This window comes from Arachis stenosperma, chromosome 2, assembly GCF_014773155.1.
Source record: "Arachis stenosperma cultivar V10309 chromosome 2, arast.V10309.gnm1.PFL2, whole genome shotgun sequence".
Lineage (NCBI taxonomy): Eukaryota > Viridiplantae > Streptophyta > Magnoliopsida > Fabales > Fabaceae > Arachis > Arachis stenosperma.
In genome coordinates this window covers 101,660,082-101,673,463 of record NC_080378.1, presented here as the reverse complement: position 1 = coordinate 101,673,463, position 13,382 = coordinate 101,660,082, and the positions used below count along the sequence as shown (strand labels likewise).

Genomic DNA, 13,382 nt, shown 5'->3' with positions numbered 1-13,382 from the left:
ATCTTCATTGTATACATTGTATAAATATTCTATTGGTTTTTTATACTTTTCCTAATAGGTTGTTTGAATTTATAGAAAATAAAGAGAAAGAAAATAAAAATAAAAAAAATAGTGGAAAAGTGAATTTTTTGTTGTTTGGATAGGAAAGAAAAATTGGATGGAAAAAAAAATATAAGGTAGGTCCATAAAAAATTTTCTCTATGGATGAAATGAAAATAGAAGGAAAATGGATAAAAGTTAGTCAAATTATAAATTTATCTTTTGATTAATAAAGAAAACAAAATATTTAAGAATATTAATATAATTTTATATTATTATAATTTTCCTTCTTTTCACTTTTCTTTTCATTCAAACAAAAGAAAATTTTCTCTTTATTTTCTTTCTATCCATTTTCTCTTCATCGAAATAATACACAAATAATTTCACTGTTTTTCTATTTTTTTCTTCTCATTTTTTTTCTCTTATTTTCTTTCTTTTCATTTTCTTTCTTATATCCAAACAAAGTCTAAAAAAAATGTGACCAAAAGAGACCAGTTATTACGAAACGTTTTGACAAGAACAATTATTTTTAAGTTGAGAAACATATTGTCAAGTGGTAACATTGGATTGATGGAAGAAGCCTATAGACAGAGAAGCAAGTATGGAGTAAAAGAGGTTGAAAATTCTTTCCGGTAACACACACAAATTCTCATATCTCAATTACTGTTTGAGATTCATGTCCGATTCTGTAAATTTTTTCCATTCTTTTTTTCCCTAATTCTATTCTTTTCATTGTAGTTTATTGCTTTCAGCAAGTTTAAATTTAGTCCTTTTATATTCAAAGTTTGTTTTTTATTCTCTGTTATTTATTTTGTAATATACTTTATGATTCAGTCAAGTTCATTTACTTTTGAAGTATTTCAATTTGTAAGATTAATTTTATTTTAATCTTTTAGCTCATCATTTAAAAAAAATATAAAAGAAACATAAAAAAAATTATGATAAAAATAAAAGACTTTGATGCATGATAAAACTGATACTAAAAAAAAATAAGTATCGCTTCAAGAATATTAGATACCGAACCAACCCAAAAAATTTCTATTTAAAATTGTCTCTAAATTTGAATTACAAAAAATTCGTTTAACAGCTGAAAAACAATGAGTTATCAAACTTAAATATTCATACAGAGAAGGTAACATTGCACTTGATTGGTTGACAAAAAAGAGTTTAAAAAAGAACTCTGGATACCAATTTGTAGATAATCCACCAGTTGAGTTGAGAAGTATATTAGATGTTACCGGTAAAAGGGCCATCTTACTCATTTAGTAACTATTTTGTAATCTTTGTTCCTTTTTTTTATAGTCTTTAAACCCCATTTTATCATCAAAAAAAGAAAAAAAGAAGTATGATTATATTGGACAAAAATTTAAGTCTCCATAACATGTCATATCGGCTTTTTTATATAATTATGCATAGAAAAAATTTTAATTCCCAGAATACTCACGGCAAAAAAACGTTACTGAAATATGCATGCCCATGTCTTGGCCGCCGCCCACGAAATGGGTTTCAACTTCATTTCTGGTGGAGCGCCCGTGAAATGAAAAAAGCAGCAGCAGGTTCCAACTCAATAGCGGCGGCCACAAAATAGTAGATCCCAATTAGTGCCTGTCACCTACGAAATGGGGCACATCTGGGTCGGCGGCCACGAGTTGGCCCCAACTCAATTGCAGTGGATGCGAGTTGGGTTACTTCTTGTGCACAGGCCACGAAATGAGATCGTGGTTTGCCTATATAAACGTTGCTGGATCAACCACGGAAGAAGCCATTCTGTATCCACTCTCTTGCAACTCTCCAACATTCTCTCTCAAGTTCACAAGCTTCTTTCTTTCTTAAAAATTTTTTTGGGTATTCAGATTGGGTTGTTTTGTGTATGGCTTCGGAGAACGTGTATTTAATTATATATCCCAATAGATAAATTTTTCATACAGCGGAAGGTATTACATTCGTTTGCGACGATCCATTATGGATAATGATTCCACCACAGACATCGTTACAGGATCTGAAGAATCTAATTCTGATTCAAACCAGAATGGTTGGGAAAAAAGAAATCACGAAGTTGACTTACAGGATGCCGGTGGCAATGGCCAACTCATTTGCGTATCAAAAAATGCAGATAAAATCTGATCAGTAGGTGTCAATGATGTTCTCTTATCATCGTAGCATAGGTACCATATATTCGTTGGAGTTTTGTCTGAATATTCAGGATATTGGCGGAAGCTCGTCCAGTTCCAATAATGTGGATGGTGTGAGAAATCTGGGAGTGGCTGATTTTGTACCGGGTCCGGATACAAGTAGGGCCCGTAGTCCAAGCTTCAATGCGTTTGTTGTGTGGGAACAGAATGCAAATTTTCGTGAAGTGCACCCCTCCACTTCAACCTTACATGGGTTCGATAGGCATCCCGATGTTGGCATCCCTGAAAGTTCTGACGAGGATGACATTGAAGAATTCAGTAATGATGAGGCAGAAGCCGTTCCGGAAACGCAATCTCTGCATGGCGACTCTGTTCCTCCAACACTTGTCGAACCGGTAGGTGGAGGTGTATCCTCCAGTACACCTGCACACTACCTGTCCCTAAATATTGGAGCAATGCATTCGAGTAATGCAGAGGACAGACATAGTAGCTACCCTCTCTCAGGCGAGATGGAGCTCGAGATTGGGTTAAGGTTTCTGAACCGGGAAACAGCGATGCTGGCAGTGAAAAACTACAACATTCGTAGGAGTGCAGAGTATAAGGTCGTAGAGTCAGACCAAAGGAGGTATGTATGTCGATGCAAGCAGTTCGGTGATCAATGTCGTTGGATGGTATGGGTTGCGAAGACAAGGTCTTCCAGATTTTGGGAAATTTGAAAATATGAAGGGCCTCATAGTTGCTTGGCAAGTTCGATGTCTCAAGACCATGCTCAACTAGATAGCAATGTGATCTGCCAGCACATATTCCCCATGGTGCATGCTGATGCGACTATCTGTGTAAAGGTGTTGCAAGGATTGATAGAGTCAGCGTATGGGTACAAGGTGTCTTACAAGAAGGTTTGGCACACGAAGCAGAAGGCAATCGCAAGGCTCTATAGTGATTGGGACGATTCGTATGACCAGCTGCGCAGATACTTCAATGCGCTGCAAGCTTTTGTCCCAGGTATTCCTTGCGTTTTACTTTCGTATGGTCTTTGCTCTTTATTGTCAATTTACTCCTTAACAACTTTGACCAAGTAAACTAATTTCACAACAGGGACAATTGTTGACCTCCAAACGGTTCCGTACTATGTTGGAAACACCCTTGACCGTGATAGTGTCATGTTTCACTAGGTCTTCTGGTCATTCCCATCGTGTGTTTAAGCGTTTAGGCATTGCAAGCCGCTGGTGTCAGTAGACGGAACACACCTGTACGGTAAGTACGCTGGCACCCTTCTCATGGGCATAGCACAGTATGGAAACAATAACATTCTGCCCGTCGCTTTCGCCCTCGTAGAAAGAGAGAACACAGATTCATGGTACTTCTTCCTGACTAATTTGAGGAGACATGTAGCGACTAGGCCAGGAGTGCTTCTTATCTTCGACAGGCATGCTGCAATAAAGGCCGTATTGGAGCGTGAAGGATGTGGTTGGGATCACAATGCTTACTGTGTACGACATATTGCCTCCAACTTCGCAACAAGTTTCAAGAGTAAGGAGGTCAAAAGACACCTGGTTAATGCCGCTTATTCGAAGACGCAAGAGCAGGCGCAGTACTATCTTGAGTTAATTAGCAGCGAGGATCCTGTAGTATCACCGCAGATGATGGGTTGGATACGAGGGTTAGAGCCACCTAAATGGCTGCAGCACCTTGATGAGGGCCGACAATATGGTCACATAACGACCAATCTTTCTGAGTGTATCAACTCCGTCCTAAAGGGCACTAGAAATCTATTAGTCTGTGCAATTGTGAAGTCTACCTACCATCGCCTAAATGAGTTATTCGTCATCAAGGGTCGGCAAGCACAAGCGCAGATTGCAAGTGGTCAGGTGTTCTCACAGTTCCTGCAAAAAGCCATATTAGTGAACCGTGAGGGAATATCTCAGATGTTAGTGACGTCGTTCGATAGAGCCACAACCGTATTCACAGTCGACGAGATAGCTGCTGCAGGGGTGCAGTCTCGGTTTAGGGTTAACCTTCAATTTCACAGATGTGACTGTGGTTACTTCCAGGCGTTACACTACCCATGTGCTCATGCTCTAGCCGCTTGCGCCTACGCGAGACTAGAGTGGCAACAGTATGTTGATTTGGTTTATCGCATCGAGAGCGTCTTTCGGGTCTATGAGATGGAGTTCCAGCCAATGCCGGATGAGGATATGTGGCCCCCTTATGAAGGCCCGCGTGTCTGTCCCAATCCCCTCCTACGACGCACACTTGAAGGACGTCCGATGACTACGAGGATCCGGAATGAGATGGACGAGGTTGAGCCGGGACTCGGTAAGCGGTGTGGCCTTTGCAGGCAAACAGGACATACAAGGCGCGACATTGTCCCAACGCTAATGCAACCTAGAATGCCACCAGCTTGGTGTATTGTATTTCTTTTTTTTTTTTCAGTTATATGACTTTTATTGTATTAAGGAATCCAGGTTGTTTATTCTTGTTATGTTAAGTTCGTTTTGCCTGTGTTGTTTATGTAAACAAACTAATATGAAAATAAAATGCAGTACGATCGTTAAAAAAAATACATGATTGACGACAACAAACCAATACATAACACAAACATATAGAACAATACATAAATGGTACGAGTACATTATGATAACTAAACGGTAAAACATATAACATCGATCGGTAATAGGATAACTAAACGATAAAACCTATAACAGATGACAACTGAAAGAAGGCTAATGGTGCTCGTGCCCAAGTCTGCCGCCTGTGCCACACGGAGGAGCTCGAGTGATCCGGCGGGGACGACCATGATTTCTCTCGTCCTCGTTCACGCTTTCATCAGCCCCAGTGTAAGAAAGACGTCGACCCTGCATTTGCATAGCGTCGTAGGGATGGAGTGCAGAGCCAGCTGTGTCACAGATGCAGGTAGACCTCCTCCCCGCAGGCGCAGGTTGAGTCTCAGTGTCGGATCGGGGCAACGCGAGTGCAAGATTTGTTGGTGTATGCGGGGATGCTTGCTGAGGAATGAAATGGTCCAAACCGTCAAAAAAAGAAGAGAAATTTGTCCACCCAACTCTGTCCATAGAATCAATTAAGTCCTGTGTACCTCCCTGTGATGAACCGCCAACCTCGTAGCTACTCTGATATGTCATAAAGTGCTGAATCGAAGATGGCTGGGTAGGCGCCAGCTGAACAAAAGGCTGCGGGTAGTAGTAGTCCCCTGCAACTGGAGGAGGCTGTGGTGGAGCATGGTAACCCATGTCTGGCTCAGATCCCGGGCGGTCTTCTATCGGTAAATCGGGCCTATCCTCCCCACGGTCAGCATCTTCTTCAACTCTACATCTGCGAGGAAGGCGACGACGATGGTCTCGTGGAACCGGCGGCAAATTAACCACGGGGCCTCTTCCATACTCTTCCGGTGCGCCTGCGAGGACAACTTTCTGCCTTGGATCATGGAATGCATCAGGGGTAGACAAAAACCTCCTTGTTCTGTCGCAGTACCACCTAAAGTAATCTTGACTAGGACGCAATGTATCTGCACAATCAATGCGCAGCTTGTATGCATCACTTCGCCGGTTTCCCCAAACCTCAAACCACTCGGATAGTCTCACCGGCCACCATCCGTCATCATTGCGGGCTGACTGTTGATGGAAGGTATCAATATTAAGCGGAGGGTTTGGAGGTCCTTGCTTTCTCCCAAATTGACGTAACACTCGGTCAACATTTAGGATCTCAATCCACCTGAAAAATATAAGAGGAACAACGGCCGTATAAAAGTCTCCATGTGGGTGGCCGAGGAATTCAGCAGGAACTCTAGAGAGAATTCGGGGGTCCATGTACGGTTGCCAAACAAACTACACATAAAAGAAACCCGGTCACTAAAGGCATATACACAGTTGTTGGTAACAGATTAATAACAACCAACACCAACCTCATCCACCTGCATATTGTCCAACCTTAGACGGTGCCTCAATAAGCGCTGCTCAGCATAGTCATTTTGTCCTTTCTTGCCTGCCCACCTGCTCGACAAGGAAAAAAATTAAAAAAAAATTATTTCCAACAGCATCTGATAGAAGTCACAAATTGGGAAGACATATACCATACCTCGTGGCTAAAGGAAAACTATACGCTGTCGTGACATTCGGTGCCAAGAAAGTTAATCTGTAATATATCCACGACATGAGCAACATATGACAACCAGCCATACCCTCTACACTGGGATCTGTTGCTAAGCACATAGCACGATATAACCAACAGAGGACGGTGCTCCCCAACTGTAGGTGGAGATGGCATCATAGTCAGCCAATAACGGCAGATATCGAACATGCACCGTGTTGTTGGTCTTGTCTGGAAGAAGCACTCCTCCCAACAAGTAAAGTATGTAACAACGTGCGTACTGCATGAGGCCATTATATTCTAGGTCAAGCAGCATATGTTGAAGATGACTTCTGAGCCACTTCAGCTTTATGTTGAACTTCGTTGTCCCTACGTGGTCAGGAGGAACCTCACCTAGAAGTTCATGACACCATTCCCAAATATCTCTTTGGTGAAACTTGCTCCATGACCTCAAAGTACCACTAACAGGCTGACCATCAACAGGTAACCCTAACTGCATTGCTACATCCTCCAGGGTTATCGTACACTCGCCCTAAGGGAGGTGGAAGGTGTGTGTCTCCGGTCGCCATCGTTCAACGAAGGCACTAATTAGTGGATTGTCGTACTCGAAGCGCTTGATCAAAGAGACGTGGTAAAATCCTGTGCGTCTCAGATAAGGCTCAAGCCTCTGCCGCCTAATTTCCATGCTTGGATCCGCAGGATCCACCATGAAAACATCGACGAGCGTGCCATGAGGAGTAAGGACACGTGTCGGCTACAATAGAAGGTAGCAAGAAATACAATAAATCAAAATATTCTACAAAAACTTTTAAACGTGGATAAAATTATGTCTAATAATCGCTAACGACAACTATCAGCTTAATAATGTAAACTAACCTTATGGAATAAATGTGCCGCTATATGATGTTCGTCCAACCGGTTCAAGTTCTCCTCTGCGTTAACCCCTCCCCCACTCATATTAAATTTTTTTTCCAACACTACTAGCTTCTCCTACCTTCCTTTTACCACCACCCACAATTTTTTTTCTTAACCATATGTTCCCTTCAATTCAACCGTGCATGAGGTCCCCTCCCCACAACCCTTTTATAATAGTCTTGGCACTCCTTCCCAAGTGTTTCCTGCCTCCCAACATAGCCAATGCATGTGAGGTACGGTTTCTGCAGCATGTACTTTGACCTCCATTTCGTGGGCACCACGCACGGGGTTCTCCATTTCGTTGGCACTGCCAGCTGGTTGGCCCATTTCGCATGCACTGCCCCTGAGGTGCACCACCTCGTGTGCGCCGTCAATGAGTTGGCTCCACTTTGTTGATGGCAGAAAGGAGATGAAGCAACCTGCTGCCCCTGCGTCATTTCATGGGAGTCACACGTGAATTTAAGGGAAACTCCATTTCGCGAGTGATATGCACGAATTAGGCATGCGTATTTTAGGATCAAATCAAATTGGTGCGTATTATAGAAATAATAGCTTTTTTAATGCTTAATTACATAAAAAAGCTTGTCATATATCTAAAATAGAAATGTATACGCAAGACTAAAAGAAATCATATATCTTATTAATTTTTTAGGATTACAGAAATTAATAACCAACCTTAATATCCACTAGACATTGTTATGAAAATTTTTAGTAAAATTTGGGTTAGTTCGATATCTAATAATTTAGAAAAAAATTTATTCCTCTTTATAAGTGAGTTGTGCACCAAAAATTCTATTTATTGATGAAAAAGATAAAAAAATTTTAAATGTAAAAGAATATAAATGATTTAAAATTAAAAATTACTGAAAATAAAGTAAATGGCTTCAAATAAAAGAAAAGCAATAAAATGCTTTTAACAAAGTCAAAAAACTTTACATTTAAATACAATACAGAAATGTTAAAGGAAGAATAAAATAATTTTGCCACAGAAAAAAAAAAGGTTACAAAAAATCTGAAAGTAATTTAAAAGATATGAAAAAAATTCTACATAAAAAGATACTTTAAGCAAGATTAAAAAATTTTTAAGAATATAAAATTGCTAAGAGTCTTTTTTTAAAAAAAGAAATTTAACCTTTATTTCTTTTAAATTCTGTCTATTTAGCTTCTTTAAACCAATCAAATTTTATTCACATGTTTCATATATAAAAAAATCAAAAAAATCAAATATAATTGTTCTCACTACATAAATAATGTAAAAATCGTATAAAGCCTCTTTATAATTCCTTTAAACCAATTAAATATAATGTTTCAACTCCAAAATCTACTTCAATAAAGTCCAAACAAATATTTTTGATATGTTCATTGCCAAATTTAATTACTTTAAGTCAACATATATATGAAAAAAATGATGAACTTTTTTAAATACGGAAATTATTGCTCATAAATTTTATTATTATCTCAAATATTTACTGACTTGAACGTTAGATTAATTTATAAAGACATATATAGTTGGAGATCTTCTCAAATTCTACGCATCTATAAAAATAGTGTTGAGATAATGCCCACTGTACAAATAGTCAAAATACCAAGAAAGAAATAGTATAGGAAATAAGGGCAAAATACTAAAAAGTTTTGTGAATACTTTGACACTTTTGCTACTCCAAGAACATTCACCAAAGGTACAAAAAAAATTGACAATGCCATTGGACAATCTCCTAATACTTCGATGACATAATCCTATATTTTGCACAGTAATCGTTGGTGACTTGGTGGGTCAAAATTTAAAACCACGTGATTCTCCTTCTTTAATTGTTTACGCATAAAACATCATAGCAATTGAACTTCCTTTTGTCAGATTGTAAATGAATATACATATATAATTATTTTCTTTTATATATTTATTTTTTGTTTATTTTTACCATTCTCAATATGTAGTAATCTAGTTATCTACACTATTACGCGGTCTACTTAATCCGATCTAGTGTGAACTCTCCCATGTAGTACGGCAATATTTATTTATAAGAACACGACATTAAAATTTGAAAAAAGAGATATAAAATTATATTTAATAGATAAAATATAAATAAAAAATTATATTTTATAATTTAAATTAATATATTTTATATTTTTTTATAAAAGACACAGGATAAAACTTTTTTTATTGTCATTATTAATATTTTATAATTATATTTTTTATTTTATTTTCTTTTAAATTTTATGTAAAAAAATAAAAATAAATTAAATATTCTATTATTTGATCTTTCTTATATTTTGTTTATTATCTAACAAAATATAAAAATAATCATTTTTATATTTTTATTTTTTTGTCTTATATTTATTATTTTATTTTATTTTATTCTCAAAATTAAATACAATCTGTGAGTTTTTTAGTATTAAAGTTTTATTTTTTAAATTTATTTTTAATAGTTAAAATTGAATTACTTTATTGAAGAGAATAGACATGGATTTTTTATTTAAATAAATTAAATAAAATCAGTAATTATGGAAATAGATAAATTTAAAAAAATTTATGAAAATTCGTCACCCTTGTTTATCTCGTTTATAGTGTAAAAGAAATAAGACACGTGAGCATGACACGTGTATATCTTGTTTACACTGTAAATAAGATATGTGTAAAATTATCTCGTTTACACTGTAAATGAGATATGTAAAAATTTATCTCGTTTACAGTATAAACGAGATACAGTGAGACAAACCTTCGTCCACTATAATAGGATGTAATAATCTTTGGCATTCTCCACATACATTTTACTTCTTCTTCTGTCCCGTTTTTTCCACAAAAAGAGGGCAACAACGGCCAGTAATAGCGTATACATAGTTGTGTGTGTTTACCCCAAATGTCGTATGAGAGACAGCAAAAACGGGGTGATATTTGAGTGTGAGAATCCGATACTGTTGCGCACTCAGCATGTAAGTACGTTGACGGAGTTGCAGAGGTTGATATCTCGCAATCTTGGTGGCACAGAACCGAAGGAGGTCGGTAGGGTGGGATATAGATTGCTGACACCCATGGGTAATGGAGTTTTCTTTGTTTCAAATGTTTCGGTTTAAAGGGGATGAGCATGTGCGACTCATGTTCGACATCCATGGGAGAATCATGGTGAACAAGTGACGGAGCTTTCCATCGAGGTTGAAAATCGTGGTCGTGGTGGTTCTGTGCAGTCGACATATGTACAGGACGACCAACCTCTCGCACCACCACCCATTCATGTCGCCATTCCAGTGGAAGAGGTGGAGGTGGGTGAGGAAGAAACCGACGAAGATTATGTGGCCAATAGTGCCCATAGTGATTCATTTGAAGGGGGTGATGAGGATGAGTTTGTACCGGAGACGCCCACCGAGACTGCGACGTGCCATGTTTTGCCTCCTCCCCTCCCAATTCCAACGCTATCAAATGTACTAAGTCACTATCATACGTTGGACCTGGACGCCATGCACGAGAGAACTCCGTTTTCCAATACGGGAGAAGAGGATTACAACCTAGACGATGGGATAGAGTTTTGTGTTGGCCACAGATTCAAGTGCCGGGATGCAGTGCTGCATGGTGTGAAGAACTACAGTATACGACAGAGTGCTGAGTACCAGATGCTCAAATCGGACAAATTAAGTGCCATGTGCAATGTCGTCAAGCTGCAAATGGGTGTCCATGGAGTCTCCGTGTTGCCCTTCGAGCGAACCTCGGATATTGGTGAGTTCAAGTTTAATTGAGGCGTACTTAGTTATTTATGGTTGCCATATGTTAAATCGTTTTAAATGATGGTTGATCCTCGGCTGTTTTATTGCGTCAGGGAGGTACAGAAGTTTGGTGGAGCGCACACCTATTTAGCACCCACCATGTCACATGACTATCGACAATTGGACAACAGTATCATCTGCAAGGTCATTCTACCGTGGATATAGTCCAACCTGTCGTCCGTGAGCATTCCTTTCCTACAAGGTGCAGTCTAAGCAAGCTATCACTTCAAATCCTCCTACAGAAAGGTGTGGATGGCAAAGCAGAAGGAAATTGTGCAGATCTACGGGAATTGGGAGGAGTCGTACAACAAGGTGACGAAGCTACTTCAGGCACTACAGAGTTGTTTCCGCGAAATGATTTGTGAGCTACGAGCTAACCTGTACTACGAGGGGCACCTACTGGTCCGCGACTGTAGCATGTTCGATAAAGTATTTTGGGTTTTTCCATCATATTTTGAGACTTTCAAGCATTGCAAGTCATTTGTTTCTGTTGATGGCACGCATCTGTATGACAAATACGGTGGGGTGTTGCTTATTGTTGTGGCACAAGACGGCAACAGTAATATCCTGCCTAATGTTTTTGCCATTGTGGAGTCGAAGAGTATCGAGTCATGGTCGTTTTTTCCTACTAATCTGAGACGCCATGTCATCCCATAAGAAGGCATGCTGGTCATTGACGACAGATCGCAAGCCACCAAGGCTGCATTCAGTGCCGATGATAGCGGTTGGCATCCTTCCAGGGCGATCCACGCTTACTGTATCAGACACATAGCCGTGAACTTCATGACTCGTTTTAAGTCGACCGAGGGTAAGAGATACCTTATAAATGCAGCTTACAGTCCAAGTAAGGTCGGGTATGAGTGGTACATAGATGCCCTGAGAGGAGTTTTTTCCAGTGATGGGGAACTGGGCTGCTCGTTTCAACAAAGAGATTTGGCTGCAACACTGCGACAGTGGTTGGCGATTTGGTCACATGACAACGAACCTGTCGGAGTGCATCAATGCAGTTCTCAAGGGAACACGATACTTGTCGATTGCTACCATCGTGCGCATCACATACGAACAGTTGCAGAAGTTGTTCATCACCAAGGGCAGAGAGGCATCCTCACAGCTGGCTGTTGGAAACCGGTTCTCCCAGAGGCTGATAGTAGCCATTGAGAAGAGTAGAGAAGCCATTGTGAAGATGCGTGTTACTCATAATTGGATTTTTATAATTTGTTTTAGTTTATCACCAAACAAAATATAAGAATATAAAATTGTGTCTATATTCTTTGTGTCTTATTCTCAGTATCTTGTCTTGTCTTCTTCTAAAAAACAAACTGATATAACCGTTGTATATCGGTTTCGAGTTATAGCTCGGCAGTAACCGATGTATTAATTCAGCCGACTTTATGGCAATAAACAACATACGATCGGTTACGATTAGAAATAATCAATTCAGCAGAAACAGTTCTTACTTTCCCTAGTTATATAAGGAAGCATCCAGAGTTGAAGGAGGTAAGTGATCTTTTCCAAAGAACTCCCCTCTGATAATAATCGTTGACTGACTTGAGCGTCGGAGTGCCTTTTGCAGGTGCTCCCCCCTGTTCCTCCTAAAGACCAAGAAACATTGTCATTCGACGAGAAGGTCGGCTGAGCCAACAAGGGAAGGCGAGCTACAGAGGTTCGACCATAACCAGGCAAGAACATTTGGCGCCCACCGTGGGGCCCGAAAAATTGAAAAGGCCCCAATGGCTGATGCACCTCCTCCCACTCCATCCGAGCTCCTCCCCATGGTAACCGAGCTTCAGCAAGCAAACCAACGAATGGCTGAGGCAAATCAGCGTATGGCGGAGGAAAACCAGAGGATGCAACAACAAATCGAACAGCTAGTCAACGCCCGCATTGAGAATAATGACACTCGTTAAGACAACGATGAGCGTCGATCCCAGCCGACCCATGTTTTCGAAACACCTCAAGACGATGAAGGTGATGGCCATCGGGATGATGGAGCTTCCCCCGATGACGAGGATAACGAGCCTGACAATTCGGCAGGACCATCCACAGCCGATATTATGAATTTTCAGCTTCCTCGACAATTCACCTTGCCTACAACAGTAACACCTTATGATGGTTTAGGGGATCCGAAGCAACATGTCAAGAAATTTTGATCTATTATGATCGTTAACGGTGCATCTGATCCTATTTTATGCCGTTATTTTCCGTCCTTTCTTGATGGTCCTGTACTTGACTGGTTTTGCTCTTTGCCTGCAGATTCTATATCACGATTCCAAGAGTTGTCGAAGCAATTTAAAGACCATTTTGCAGCATCGGCGATATATTTGCATGATTTTAACTATTTAACCACCGTCAAACAAGGTCCTCAAGAAAGCCTGAAGGACTACATCACTTGCTTCACGAAGATAGCTATGAAAATCCCCGACCTTCATCCCGAGG

At 39.7% G+C, this 13,382-nt stretch overlaps 1 protein-coding gene across 1 annotated transcript; it reads left to right on the top strand.

Annotated features, from left to right (window-relative positions):
* Positions 1–2,923: 2,923 nt before the first annotated feature.
* Positions 2,924–4,726, top strand: LOC130963310 (uncharacterized). Its single transcript, XM_057889440.1, has 4 exons — positions 2,924–3,173; positions 3,267–3,333; positions 3,382–4,582; positions 4,715–4,726. The coding sequence occupies exons 1-4, from the start codon at positions 2,924–2,926 to the stop codon at positions 4,724–4,726; spliced, it is 1,530 nt and encodes a 509-aa protein (XP_057745423.1).
* The last annotated feature ends 8,656 nt before the right edge of the window (positions 4,727–13,382 follow it).

Coding starts and splice junctions, on each gene's coding strand:
- LOC130963310 (XM_057889440.1), top strand. CDS start 2,924: ATGTCTCAAGACCATGCTCAACTAGATAGCAATGTGATCTGCCAGCAC. Junction 3,174..3,266: donor GCTGCAAGCTTTTGTCCCAG/GTATTCCTTGCG, acceptor ATTTCACAACAG/GGACAATTGTTGACCTCCAA. Junction 3,334..3,381: donor CTTGACCGTGATAGTGTCAT/GTTTCACTAGGT, acceptor TTAAGCGTTTAG/GCATTGCAAGCCGCTGGTGT.